This window comes from Vulpes vulpes, unplaced genomic scaffold (assembly GCF_048418805.1).
Source record: "Vulpes vulpes isolate BD-2025 unplaced genomic scaffold, VulVul3 u000000644, whole genome shotgun sequence".
NCBI classification, from domain to species: Eukaryota; Metazoa; Chordata; class Mammalia; order Carnivora; family Canidae; genus Vulpes; species Vulpes vulpes.
In genome coordinates, this window is record NW_027325787.1 from 577,398 (window position 1) to 591,533 (window position 14,136).

Here is a 14,136-nt window from a genome sequence, read left to right on the forward strand (position 1 = left end):
AAATGAATCCTAGTTCACCACCCTTAGCCAGGCCCCTAGCATAAATCTTACTCTAAAATTCCCCCATTTGGGCCCTGGACATGATTTGCTGATCCTTAGTGTCAGCTTCTTGCATGGCCCCACATTCTGTGCCAGCAGTCAGCATTTTGTGGGCACCATCACGCTGCAGTTCTGTACCAGCATGTACGAGAGCCTGCATCTTCCATCTTCATTTCAATTACACTGTGAGTCCTGTGAGGGACTGAGCATGTTGGGTCTGGCCAGGATCTAGCACGATAACATTTGATTGATCCTAGAGGGGCTATTCTTTTATTATGCTACTTAACACATGATTTGGCCCGTCCTCTTCATTATATAGAGGTCCTTCGTAGATAAGCAGTTATCTTCCAGCTACTGTTGAAGACAGGACAAGGACCCATTTAACTCTTCATTCTCATTTGGTTTTAGCTAATATTGATTTCCCAGCACCCCCCCACCCCCACCCCCCACACCCCCGCAGGTTGAGCCCAGCAGTTACTCAGAATTGTAAATGCCTAGGCAAGTAATTACAACAGAGCCCTTCCCAGCCACATAGTTAACATTTTTTTAAAATGCCAGTATCTTGAAGACTAAACTCATGTCTTGAAGTTACTCAGTTGCTCATTTAAAAAATTTCTAAAGAATTGATTAAATTACTGTTGTAATGAGACACAGCTCTGGTGTTTTGAGACTTAATAGTTCTCATAGCTCTTAGTGTTTGGATGAGAGGCAAAATATTAGGAGTTAGAAAAAGGAGGAAACCTTCCAGCTCGCAGTGCTGGAGTGTAATGTGCCTCCCCAACTTGAGAGTGTAGTTACTATACTAAGTAGGAAGTAGTCTTTGAGATTACATCCACTTTAGCAGAGATGTTTGGACCATGTACTGTGCACAAAACATCTGAAGACAACCAAGATATAGACCCCGTCACTATCCCTGTTAGGTACAATAAACATGCTTTATCCATGTTTCTGTAGGATGCCATGCAGTCTCAGGGCCTGTCACCCAGAGCTTTAGATTTCCGAACTTTTTCACTGTCCCCCAGAGCTGGGAACAAAAGTACCTCTAGCTCTGAGAATCGGTGGGGTAGGGGGGAAGCCAAAGCAGCCAAATGGTGAATGTCTGCCTGGGAGCCAGTGGCAGACTGCAGGGTGGTCAGGCACCTCTTTCTGCTTACATCTGTAGCCCGGCCTCCCACCACACAGGACTTAGTCCCACATTGACCTACCCATCCACATACTTGCCAGTTGTGTGACGTGTCCTTGGCCCTGTACTTCCGTGTGGAAGCCATGCCTAGTGAGATGAAGGTCCCACCCCATGAGATCCAAACAAGCTCTTCTGGCTCATTCAGGAACTTTGATCATTCCCAGTACCTACCAGGCCATAGATTCTGCTGTTGTAAAATAAGGCTGTTAATGCCTCCTGGATCACCGGGGAGATATGTGTATTGTATTCTGGAGAGCTTCTGGAATGCCTGGCACAGAGGTGCTCTGCAGACATTGGTTTTCTTCCCCCTTTACTGGAATAGCTCCAGGTTTGGAAATTATCCCTTTTACTGCCCCCGCAACTTAACATGTAATATGCAGGTCAACATTTCTTCAGGGGAGACTTCATTTCTTATGCATTTTTAATTGTGATTTTATTAGCTCCTGCCACTTTGCCTGAGATGATGGCTCTCTTTAGAATACCTCACGATCCTGTTGGATAAGATTCACTGACAGCAGTACATGATTTTCCTGATAATTGATGCCTTGATTAATGGAAATATTTGTGAAACTTAAATCTTGGATTCATAACTGGCCTTATTCTTAATTACAGTCAGCTGCTGATTTGGCAACTGTGTGTGTAAATCTGCCCAGATTTCAGGAAGCCCGTTTCATAAACGGAGAAAAGATTGGTTCAGCAGCTGTCACTTCTCCAGCTTTGCATTAACTTACTGTTTGCCAGCTTGGGTTAAATTCTCATTTTGGCAAGAGCTAAATATCTCATTCTCTTTTCTATTCTTTGCAGTATCTTTTTATGCTAACCCCATTCTGTCCATATACAATTCAGTTTTGTTTATTTGGAGAGAACCAGTGGTTAGTTCCATCCGCCCCAATGCGTGAACTGACCTCAGTTGGTATTAAGTAGCATGTTGGCCCCAATGGAAATAAGGCAGAGTTACTGCCTTGAGAAGTGACTCCCTAGTTACAGGGTGAGAACTTAGATCCATGAAACAATTGGGAAACCAAAAGCTCTCTAGGAGTAGATGAAGAAATAAAGCAAGGCACTGAAGGAGTCCTGGAAATGCACATGGGGGAGAGTTCATTTCATGAACGCATGTTATGATTCCTTCTCAAAACCCTGGGCAGCAAGGAAGAGATTGATCCTTTACTTTATTAGTGAGAAACTGTGGGACACCAAGTGACTTCCGTAGGGTCCTACATCCTCCAGTTGATGACAAGAGCTTAGGTCTTCTAGCTTCAAGTAGAAAGCTCTTGTTTGTATCCTTTTTCTTCTCTGTCTAGAAATAAAACAAGAGCACTCTGACGACTGGAGGGAAGGCCCATGGCAGAGGGAGGACTCAGCTGGGTCTCATCTGAGTACATGAAGAAAAGGAAAGACTTCAAGGCTAGATCCGTGTTGGTGATGAGTATGGCATCTGTGGATCTGTGGAGTATGAGAAAAGATCAGTCTTAGGATAGTGAAGCATTTTCAAACTTTTCCAAACCACAACCCACATTAAAAAGTACAGTGTTACATAGTCTATCACACGTGTTCATACTCCTATGACTCCTATGCTGTGAAACCAGTTATTTAAATATCTACAATATATTTGTTTCTAACTATTTTAAATAGACTTATTTATTTTAGAGCCTAAGCGGGAGAGGGAGAGAGAATCTTATAGCAGACTCCCCACTCAGCACAGAGCCAACATGGGGCTCGATCTCCTGACCCTGAAACCATGACCTGAGTAAAAATCAAGAGTCAGATGCTTAACTGAGCCACCCAGGCACCCCTCTATTGTAACAACTTAAAAAACACTAGCTACGATGTAGTAGCAGGAGGCTGTGACCATACTTTGAGAAACACTGGACAAGGTTTCCATGGTCCTGAATAGATAAGGGCTTCTAGTGTCAGGCTCGGCCATGTGGGCAGGATGAGGCAAAAGTCCGTTTACTCAGAGCATTTCAAAAGGTGGTTTTCTACCTATCACTTAAATAGACTTTGATTTTAATAACATGTAGAAGAAATGAAGGTTGTAACTGTTAAGTTTGAGTAGTAGAAGGTTCTGAGAACTCCTTTAGCTATGGTATTTGCACTGTAAAAATAGTATATATTTTAACAGCATTAATGCCTTTGTTCTCTTATTTTTAAAGGAAAATGATGTTACTGCTGTATGAAGAAGGCCTCCGGGTGGTCATACACACCTCCAACCTCATCCATGCCGACTGGCACCAGAAAACTCAGGGGTTTGTAGGCTTCTGTTTACTTCACAGCAGTGGTTCTGGGTGGCATTCACTGGACTCTTAGATTGTTTCAAAACAAAACACAAAAACCTCACCTGTAGCATAAAAAAGAGACAGACCTGAAAATAGTATCTTACTACCTCCCCCCCAGGTCCACTGCTTCAAGGGTTAACAGTTGAGTACATACATATCCGTGACTATCATACGTGTAAACATAAATACTTGTTTTTCCCCAGGTCTTACAAAAATAGGATTATACACACTCTACAGCAAGTACAGGGAACAGCATATACAAAGGCTCTGAGGCAGGAAAGAGGGTGTAAAATGAAAGGTCTGAATCTGTTTTTCTGGTGAGACCCATCAGTTACTTGCCCCAGTACCTGCTGCATTCTTGCTTGCCTATTTCCCAAATGGTATTAAAGGGAAACTTAGAAGTTAATCATATGTTAAAAACCTCCCATCATACCGAGTTTATTTTTCCATAAAAGAAATCTAAATTAATGCCTTTTTAGAGTATTTAACATGTTCATATGGTCATGAATCTCCAAAAGAAAATTTGAATTTGAAATTTTTTCATGCTTTTTAAATTATTTTATTACTAACCCTTAGTCATGGTATACTTACCATGGTATACTTATGCTAGCTCTAGTCTGAGTACTTTTAGAAGAGGGGCTTGGGTTTTTGTTGTTGTTTTAAGGATTTGTTCCACTTAAGCTCCTCCTCCTGACTGGCTTTTATTGCCTTTTTTTTTTTTTCTTTTTTTTTTTAAGCCATTTTGTATGTCTCTGCCTTCGCCAGGGTTAGAAGAAACTTAAGTATTCATCTGGAACCCTTCAGAGTTCACTTATTCTCCAGTCTTCCTCCCCCCTGCCTTAATGCTCCCTGCCACTGCCCAGGCTCGGCCAGAACTCTTCAGTCCAGGGCATGTGAGCTCTGACAGAGCCCAAGTCACACCTTTAAGCTGAACTGAAATACAGGACCTTCTAGCTTCCGTCCTGTGGGCTCACTTCGACTCCAGAGTACCCTCCTCCCTTCATACCAGACCGCCCCTCCAGTTTGAAAGGCAGGCTTTTCCCCCCAAGCCCAGTATCTCTGTGTCTATCTCCACTCCTTTCCCCACCATAGCAAGGGGCTTAGAGCCTGATCTAAAGATTTTTAAAAAAATTTTTAGTGAAAGGGACCATACAAGCAGGGGTAGCGGGAGGAAGAGGGAGAAGCAGACTCCCCACTGAGCAGAGAGCCTGATGTGGGGCTTGATTCCAGGACCCTGGGATCATGACCTGAACTGAAGACAGACACTTAACCAACTAAGCCACACTGGGCCCCCAATCAGCTGAGTTTAGGGTTAACTACACCATTGCTCCTCCCAGAGCTTCTGAGCTGCCCAGTTGGGTTTTGAAACTCATCAGTCTGTGGAGTTTTGGCACTCAGTCTCCTGTGGCTCAAAGAATCCCACCCATGGCCTCCAGCTTTTTTAGAGTGAAACTTGAGCCAGGATGCTTTAGGTCTCTCTGGGATGACTGCTGTGGAGGAAGGGATTAAGGATAATGATTCAGGTTTTCTCCTGTACTGAAAATTTTGGTTTTGTTTGCTTTTTAAAGATTTTTGAGAGCTCAGCAGGGGGAGCAGCAGCAGGAGAGGCAGAAGCAGTCTCCTCGCTGAATAGGAAGCCCAATGTAGGGCTCAATCCAAGCACCTTGGGATCATGACCTGAGCTGAAGGCAGGTGCTCACCAACTGAGCCACCCATGTGTCCTGAAAAAGCCTTTTTTTTTTTTTTCTTTAAATTGACTGGTAATAGCCTCACATGGTTTAAAACTCAGTTTTAAGTTTTCATACCCAAGGGTATGAAATCTCCAACTTCCCTCTACCTGCTACCTGAGAATAGGGTACTGTTATTGCACAGACAGTTCTAATCTCTCAAATTTGCATTTTTGTGTTGTGGGTTATAAATTTTTTTCAAATGCTTAAATGTAGTCCTTCTGTGCAACTTTCATGGTTGGTCTCCTAGTTATTCTCTGTTGGTGCTGTTCTGCTATGCAAGTGTTCCAGCCATCCTTCTTAGCTGCTGGTCGGTCTGCCTGTTAATTTCTCACTTTTAAAATTATTTGGCTCACGGTAATTTCACATTTTACTTTGTAAAGTGCTAAAAACACCTCACATTCCGGTATCCTGGTTTAGAAAGTTGTCATCTGTCCTGTTGCTCATCCAGACAGTGCTGTGAATGAGCCCCTAATCCCGGGGGAGCCAGAACCAGCCTGTGGGCTCTGAATTGCTGTTTGTGAGGGGGAGACGGATAAATCCACCCAGCCAAGCGTGCTCATCTTATAGGTAGAGAGGCAGGCGCTCAGAGGTCATTGAGCTGCCCCCAGATGACACAGCCAGTTAGCAGCCCAGAACCTGGGCTGGTCCTCATGTAACAATGTTACACCTTGTACAAGGGATCCCCTCACAATGGGAAGGAAAGGTGTGACCTGCCTCCCTGCTAAGAAATGTGTGCAGAGGTTTACCTGTTTGTGACCTATCATGGAGCCCTTCACAGAAGGACTGGGTTTTGATGCAATTTTCCCACTTGCTGGACTATAGACGTTGGGCAAAGGAACTTGTTCTCCTTTTGAAAAGAACTGGCGAAATGAAAGATGTCTTTAATATGTTACTGGGTTATTTGAAAGTCTGAGGTTAGTGTGAATGTAATATTAAATGTGATAGCTCCTCTTTGCAGACACCAGAGAAGTACAGAATATGAAAATACCTCAAACTGCTATAGCCTATACATCATGAAAATGCGTTTATTGAAATTAGATTGCACCTTTTCCTTAGTGTAGGTAACCTTTTCCTACTTGGCTAAAATGCTACGTGGATGTAACTTAACTTGCTGGGGTTACTATAGGTGGCAAGAGTTTGCTGTGCCAGTTTGAGATGCAGCTATTAGCTGTTGTCACTGGGTCTTGGCAGTATGGAGGTGGTGACGGGGGTAGAGAATAAGGAAGGTGTGGTCAAAGAGGGAGCTGAGAGCATGGAGTCATGAGAGGTGGGCAAAGGCCCGATTTTAGTGGGTCCTAAACTCACGATCATGTATTGAAAAATCATTCTGAATAACTTGGAAGTCTTTGGAGTGGTGTGATGGGATTTATGCTTCATGTTCCCTAAGGATCCACTCTGCTTACCATGTGAACACAGGAAGTGAGATTTGCCTCTTCCTTAGGGTGAATGTACAGTCAGCACAGAGGTATCATTGTGATTGATTGCTTTCCTGACTGTTAAAGAGTTATTTCTTATTCTATTCCAGAATATGGTTGAGCCCCTTATACCCACGGATGGCCCAGGCAACCCACAGATCTGGAGAATCAGCAACACATTTTAAAGCTGATCTTATCAGCTATTTGATGGCTTATAATGCTGCTCCTCTCAAGGAGTGGATAGATACCATCCACGAGCATGATCTCTCAGAAACCAAGTATGTATTGTTTGGAACTTGGGGTTCTTAAAGTGGGTGAATGTAGATACTGCGTTTCTCCCAAGGTACCACTGCAGGGGCTTTGGAAAGAGGTAGAATGATATTTGACTGTCCTTTATACCAGGTGAGCAGGTCCTCTCACTATCTGCATCTCCTGGATCTGGGGCCCTAAAGTGGAAGCCAATAATCTTCCTGCTAACCATAAGCCTCCCTCTGGAGTACCCTTAATTTCTTTGCCTGATATTTTACACCTTGTGGGTGTTGCAGCATGATTTGATGGGCTGGAAAATGAGTTCGGGATCCATTACTGTTCTGAGGAGGCATCACAAGAAAATAGGTGGTCTCTTAGAATATCTCATGATTAGTTTTTTGTGTGTATTTTGTGATTTGGGGATCCACAAAACACATCACTCTGTTCTATAACTTGTATTTTATATCCTTTTAGTGTTTATCTTATTGGATCAACCCCAGGACGCTTTCAAGGAAGCCATAAAGATAATTGGGGACATTTTAGGCTTAGAAAGGTAACAGAATTTTTACTATCTCTTTAAATTAATGTATATTTTTCATTTATAATATATTTTGATGGCAGCTTCATAATTAAAACAATTCTGGGTGAACAGGCTCTTGATAAGTTGTCTGATTATAGTTTTCAGTAATTTTTAATGTTAATGTTTTACCTTTAGAGGTATAGGCTTCTCTAAATGGCAAAAGTATAAGGACTTCTTTAGTTATTATAGATTTTTCACGCAGCTATCGTAGCTTTTGATTTCAGGATATGAAGGATTAACCTACAAATTCAACAAAGAACAAATACTATTTGAGTAAAGGCTATGACTGTGCTATAATATATTTTATTAAACCAGTGCCTTTTAAGTGTTATTAACAAAAGAGGCCTTTGCTGCTGGTATAAAAATGAACAGAGAAAAGCCTTTAACAAATTAAAACAACAAGCAAGTTAAAGGTTACAATTTTCTTCATCTCTGTTTAGGAGACCTATTACTAAAACTAATAAATTCCTGAAGTGGCTTTCTTAAAAGTTTTATCTTTTTTTCTGTGAAGTATTTGTCACGTAAGAATTACCCTTGGTTAATGAAACTGTTTAATTTTCCTTTTTTGAAGTTAGCTGAAGGCAGATAAGATCTTGAAGCTGACGGCTTGATGTCAAGAGGCATTTAGAGCACACTAGCTAAGTACATAGCTTAGAGGTAGATTCCCATACCTGGGTTCAAATCCTCACCTGTTTATAAGTCATGTGACCTTTCCTCTCCTCTATAAAACGGGCCTAATAACAGTACTTTACTCAAAAAATGACCTAAAGATTAGATGAGCTAGAGAATGCAAGGCACACATTGAGCCTTCAGTGTGCTGGTTGGTGGCTGTCAGCTTGTGGACTGATGGTGGAGATAGGCTACGTACTAACATACAACACATGTTGTATGTGTAGAATCATTCTTCCTGGGGGATCAAGAGCATCTGAGTTTTCAGACCACTTCTCACAAGCTCCTGTGGCGTCACAGCTGCCCTCCAGGGAAGACGGGAATGGTCAGACTTGTTTCACTGATCTGTACATGGAAGCATGGGGCCATGTCGAGGGCCAGGTAGCCGTTCAGGGGCTCGAGCACCAGAACAGAAACTGGGTCTCGTAGCTTTCAGGTCAGTCCTGTTTCTTATACTGTGCCGTAGTAGAGCAGAAACTGAGAACTAGGCTTTTTGGTAAGCATGATTATAAATATTAATGCCTAAGCAGTGTTAAGAAAAATAATACATGTTAAACCAGCCAATCCAGTCAGAATAATGTGCTCCATTGGGACAGGAACTACAGCTTATTTTTCTTCAGCCTCTTGGTAGTAAGATAGTACATGTTGAAGTAGATAAATTTTCCAAATATTTCTGGGTTGCCTCTGCTGCTCTGCATAAGTATCAAAGCAGGAAATGCAGATCAGGCTTCCTGTAGTACTTCAGGTGTTCCATATATATATACATAAATATACTTATTGTTTTAGAGCATTACTACATCGAGCCCAAGTGTTAAAGTATCTTTCAAATGATAAGAGTCAAGATCATACAATAGTTCATATTTTTTAGGTATCAAACAATTACTTCAAGGCAAAAATCTCATTTCATATGGCAGGTCAGTGGTTTACCTGGCGTTCCTACTAAAAGGGATCTTTTAATAAATTTGGTTTTGCTTTAATACAAAACAAAGAATTTTGGAAGAACACTTCTGTCCACCTACTCCATTAAAGTATTTTTAGTACTTCAGGAATATTTTCCAAAAAAAGAAAAAGTGGGTATGAAATTGATATCTAACATTTTTAGCATTTTTCTGTTGGCTAGGGGTTCCAAAGGCAGAAAACCTTGTTCTGAGTTGTTAAAGCTTTTCTGTTCACAGCTTCTGAGAGAACACGCCTCATCCATAACTAAAGGAGAGTCTTGGCCAATAGTAGGTCAGTTTTCAAGCATTGGGTCCATGGGAGCTGACGACTCAAAATGGTTGTGTTCTGAGTTTAAAGAAAGCTTGGTGACGCTGGGGAAGGAGAGCAGGACCCCAGGGAAGAGTGCTGTTCCTCTTCATCTGGTGAGTACTCTTCCTGGAGAAGAATGAGAATCTGTCCTCTTCAGAGAGGTTTCATTCAGGGATTTTTGGATGGAAACAACAGTATATCAGTACCGTTGTTTGTGATCAAGAGGCCCTCGTATCCTCTGCTGCTGGGATAGTACTGTTTCCTGCAGAGCTCATTTCAGCCATGCACCAGCCTGTGACTTTTTTCCATTCCTTCCTCCAGGTTTTCAAGCCAAAGAAAAAAATAATTCGATAAAACATTGCCAGCAGAATTCTGAGCATTATTAGAGACTTCCGAATTAATAATCTTGCATTGAACTCAGTGTTACTTTGGCATTTTTGAGGAAACTTTTCTCATCAAATATGTGTGTGTATACATCCTATGGTTAATAGAAGTTCGATTTTTCCATACAATTAAACTTCAAGTTTAAAGTACATTTTTGAAGTTTTTAAATGAAATATTTCTGAGCTTTTCATTAAAAACATTCCTTTTAAGAAAGTTTCTTTAACATGGTACATTTTGAGTTTTGTATTTTACCCTTTTTAAAAGAAATTTTTTTCCTTTATTTTTAGATCTATCCTTCTGTGGAAAATGTGCGGACCAGCTTAGAAGGGTATCCAGGTACTTGGTGGAAAATGTCCTGGTTGCATTTATGTGTGTGTATCCTTCATAAATGTCCTGGTAGACTTCATAAAACAACCAATAAAAATGCCATTCCCCTTGAGAAAATAATTGGTTAGAAATTTGGAAACTATTTTCCCTTAACTGGCTAAGGATCATAGAAGTAGGTTCTATTGAGTGGTACTATGTTCCAAAGATGGTTCCATGCTTTGGGGCAATTTTAGTACATTATTGAATCCTCACAGTAACACTATGGGGACTTGTTCTCATTCCTACAAGGAAGATGGTCCCTTCTGCCAACAACGGGTTGGTTGTCCAGACAAGGTGTCTGGAAAAAAAACCCACCTTTCCCTGATGCATCCTGCTTTTCCAGAGAGATTGACATGCTTTTCTCTGGTCTCTCTGTATTCTCCCTCCTTGTGTCTGTGGTTCTGTGTGATTCTTACAGTTATGAATCCCAGATATATTTAAGGTCCAGAACTACTTAATCTGGGGATGAACCTTTGGTGTTACCTAACTGATACTTTCTAAGGCACTTCATCTGGAAATGCCAGGATGATTTTGTAAGGAACTTTCAACCTTGTTTGCTGTTTTCCTTATACAGTGCTGGACACTAAACTTCTTTTTGGAATCCAACAGCCCTCCAGATAGCACATTCAAGAGGCAGTAACCAAAAACCCAAACAGGGTTTGCCTCTGGAAAAAGGAAATCTGATTGGCATTTGCTTGTGGCTGGAAGCAGAATGCTCTGAATTAGACTAATTTAGTCCATTTATTGCTTGTCAAACTAGACGTGACACTGCCAGAGAAATCTTGGTAAGGTTTAGAGTGTGTCTGCCCATTTCTTGCTACCTAATGGCAAAGCCAAAATTATTTCACTGAGACCCAGGAACATGGTGATATGTTGGTTGGTTTTGTCTTCTCCTTTCCCCACTTCTGATAAACTGGATTCATTCAAAATGTGGTATTTAATGGGGAAGAACACGATATTTTCCATAAAACTATTTTGTAACTGGCCCTGAATACGTTTAGTTATTTGCAGTAGAGGATACAGCATGCCTTATTTGATGACTCAGAAATTTAAAGCCCTTTTTGGATAGATTATTTATGGAGAAGTTCCAACATGTGTTTGGAAAGTCACTGGTGAATCTATAATAAAACTTTCCTCCTTTCAAAGATGAACAGAAACTGGCTACTAATCGTGTTTCCACTTGGAACTGTATCTGTTTTCTATGCAGGAATATGGCTTTTAGAATTGCTTTTAAAAAACTGTCTGCTGAACTTTCTTTTTTCCTTTTTAAAGATTTATTTATATATTAGAGACAGCATGAGTGGGAGGTGTGGGGTGGGGGGGTTGAGAGAGAGAGAGAGAGAGAGAGAGAGAGAGAGAATATCTCAGTCACCATTGAGCGTGGAGCCCAAGGCAGGCCTGGATCTCATAACCCTGAGATCATGACTGGAGCTGAAACCAAGAGTTGGACATTTAACCACCTGTACCACCCAAACACACCTGAACTTTTAATTTTAGTGATAGCTCTATTCCATTTGTAAGAATGTTTATCTAATACAAACTCTGGTTGGAAATATCAGAATGTAAAAGGTAAAGGAAGCAGAAGGACTGAGTTTTCATCTTAGTCTGCTTCCCTAGGTATCCTGCTCTTGGGCAAAAATGGAGATGCTTCAGAGCAAAATAGGGCTAGAATTTCTCAGATGCAAGAGGACTACAGGCCAGAATTCTTTGTGGTTTTTCAAACACTTCAAATCTGTCCTATTACAGATGTTTAAATTACCACTCCTGGGTAATTAAATACCTTTTCTCTTTTCAGATTATAAACACTTAGTATTTAACATGCATCCATAAGAAAGGAAACCCAACTAAGGGAACATACCTAAAACACGTATCAACCTTTTCTTTGAAAGAACTATTTCCTAGGAAGTGGTTTTGTTTTTTCAGTGTTTACTATAGATTCTTAATGAATGATCCTCAAATTATTTTCTGTAATACCTGTTTTCTTCTTTTAAAAGCTGGGGGCTCTCTTCCCTATAGCATCCAGACAGCTGAAAAACAGAATTGGCTCCATTCCTATTTTCAGTAAGTAATTGGATTAAAATGCTGCTATTGCTTCTTTAGGAATAAGAATGTTATTTATGTCTGTTTTTTTAAAAAGAACCTTACATAATATAGCTGTATTTTTTTCATCTACATATGTTAGTGATAGAAATAATTTAAAACAAGGTTTGAACATTATTTGAAATAGGTTTTTAATACCAAAGAATAAAACAGATCTGTGAATTTTGTATTTAAATATTGGCATGCAAATGAAAAAAAAAAAAAAAGATGATGTTGGGTAGTTTAGAATTTATGTAAGCAGCATTTTTAAAAAACATTACTGACATAGTAGTACACTTTTTAGGTATACAAGACAGTGATCCAGCAGCATTTTAGTTCCTGTTTCCAGATTATACTTCTGTCTGCACCTGTACATACTGCATGATTGCAAGTTTGCTGAGGGTGGAATCCACACCACTTTCTCCAGGAAATGGGATCATATTTGATTTGTTATAAGGGTTCAGTGAATAGTTGAATAGGCAGGTGAAAGGAATGTCTTTCATCATCATCATTCCAGTGTGCCTGTTCTGCATGTTCTAGGCCAATCCCTGCTTGCTTCAGGCACTTACTACACCTGACCACTGGAAGCAAAGGCAGATTGCATCTTGGTAGCTTACAGGCTAATTCAGCGTGTCACCGTAGGCCTCTTGGGAGGTTATTCCCTACAGGGAATGTTTGAGCTCCTTTCATGATTCATTCAAGTGAATTTATGGCTAAAGGAATGATCTGCCTAATTCTGGTCTCAGCATCTTCTCTTGAGGGCCCGGCCTCTTTTTGCAACAAGGATTGTTGCCTCATGATGTCGGCCCTTATTACCTACAAAACCTACAAAGTCCTGCAACACGGATGGATGTCAGCCTTGGACTGAAGTGTTTCTGAACTATCCTTCTGCTTTTAAACTTTGTTTTAATGGCTATCCTGTTGACATTTTTCCCATTTTGTACTTTGAAAAAACGTTTCCTGAGCCTATACTTGGTGTAACACACTATGGGAGCATAATTCCTCTTTTTAAGGAGTTCACAGTCCACGTAGGAAACAAAACCTGCACATATGCAGCTGAAAGCACAACAGAATTAATAGACATGAGTATATACATGTCTTCCTGACCAAAAAATAAAATAAAATAAAGGAAGGCTAGATACCAAAAGGTCACAGTGCTTTATTACACTGTTCTCTGCATGGAGATTAATAAAATATCAGAGGTCCTGTCACAGAACTGTGTATCCAGTGTTTTAGGTTATAGGATTTTGCTTTTCATGAAGCTTTCTAATATTAGGCTTATGACAGACTTATATTTTCTTACTGGTAATGGGTCTTTCCTGTCACTAGCAAATGGATGGCTGACACATCTGGCCGCAGCAATGCTATGCCACATATTAAAACATATATGAGATCCTCTCCAGACTTCAGTCAAATTGCTTGGTTCCTTGTCACAAGGTAAGTAGTGTGTGTGTGTGTGTGTGTGTGTGTGTGTGTGTGTGTGTGTGAGATTTTTTTAAAGATTTATTCATGAGAGACAGAGGGAGAAGCAGGCTTCCTGCAGAGAGCGATGGAGGGACTCAATCCCAGGACCTGGGATCACACCCTGAGCCAAAGGCAGACACTCAACTGCAGCCACCCAGGTGCTCCCAATAGTCCTTATATTCTTGATGGGAAGAGCTTTTATTAAAATTTGTTTTGAACTGCTCTGAATACTGAATAGGTTTCCAAAAAGTTGTTTTCTAAATTGTCATTTAGTTTTCAAAGTGTATGTATGGGTTGAGCCTTATTTAAATAAAAGGCCCGTGACTTATCTCTTTTAATGACTGTAATCATTGCCTGATTTTGAGTCTTGATATTTATAAGGTTTGCATAAAGTTTGCATTTACTCCTGTTACTTAATACTTTAGTAGTAGGAATTAGGCAGGTTAACATATGG

General features: G+C 40.6%; 1 protein-coding gene across 3 annotated transcripts in view; it reads left to right on the forward strand.

Annotated features, from left to right (window-relative positions):
• Positions 1-14,136, forward strand: part of TDP1 (tyrosyl-DNA phosphodiesterase 1) — an 83,263-nt gene that overhangs the window by 15,667 nt on the left and 53,460 nt on the right. For all 3 annotated transcript variants that reach the window (XM_026012533.2, XM_072745582.1, XM_072745581.1), the window contains exons 7-13: positions 3,376-3,468; positions 6,754-6,921; positions 7,367-7,445; positions 9,317-9,502; positions 10,061-10,109; positions 12,134-12,200; positions 13,548-13,655. In XM_026012533.2, coding sequence (XP_025868318.1) covers positions 3,376-3,468; positions 6,754-6,921; positions 7,367-7,445; positions 9,317-9,502; positions 10,061-10,109; positions 12,134-12,200; positions 13,548-13,655 — 750 coding nt within the window. The remainder of the gene's footprint in view (positions 1-3,375; positions 3,469-6,753; positions 6,922-7,366; positions 7,446-9,316; positions 9,503-10,060; positions 10,110-12,133; positions 12,201-13,547; positions 13,656-14,136) is intronic.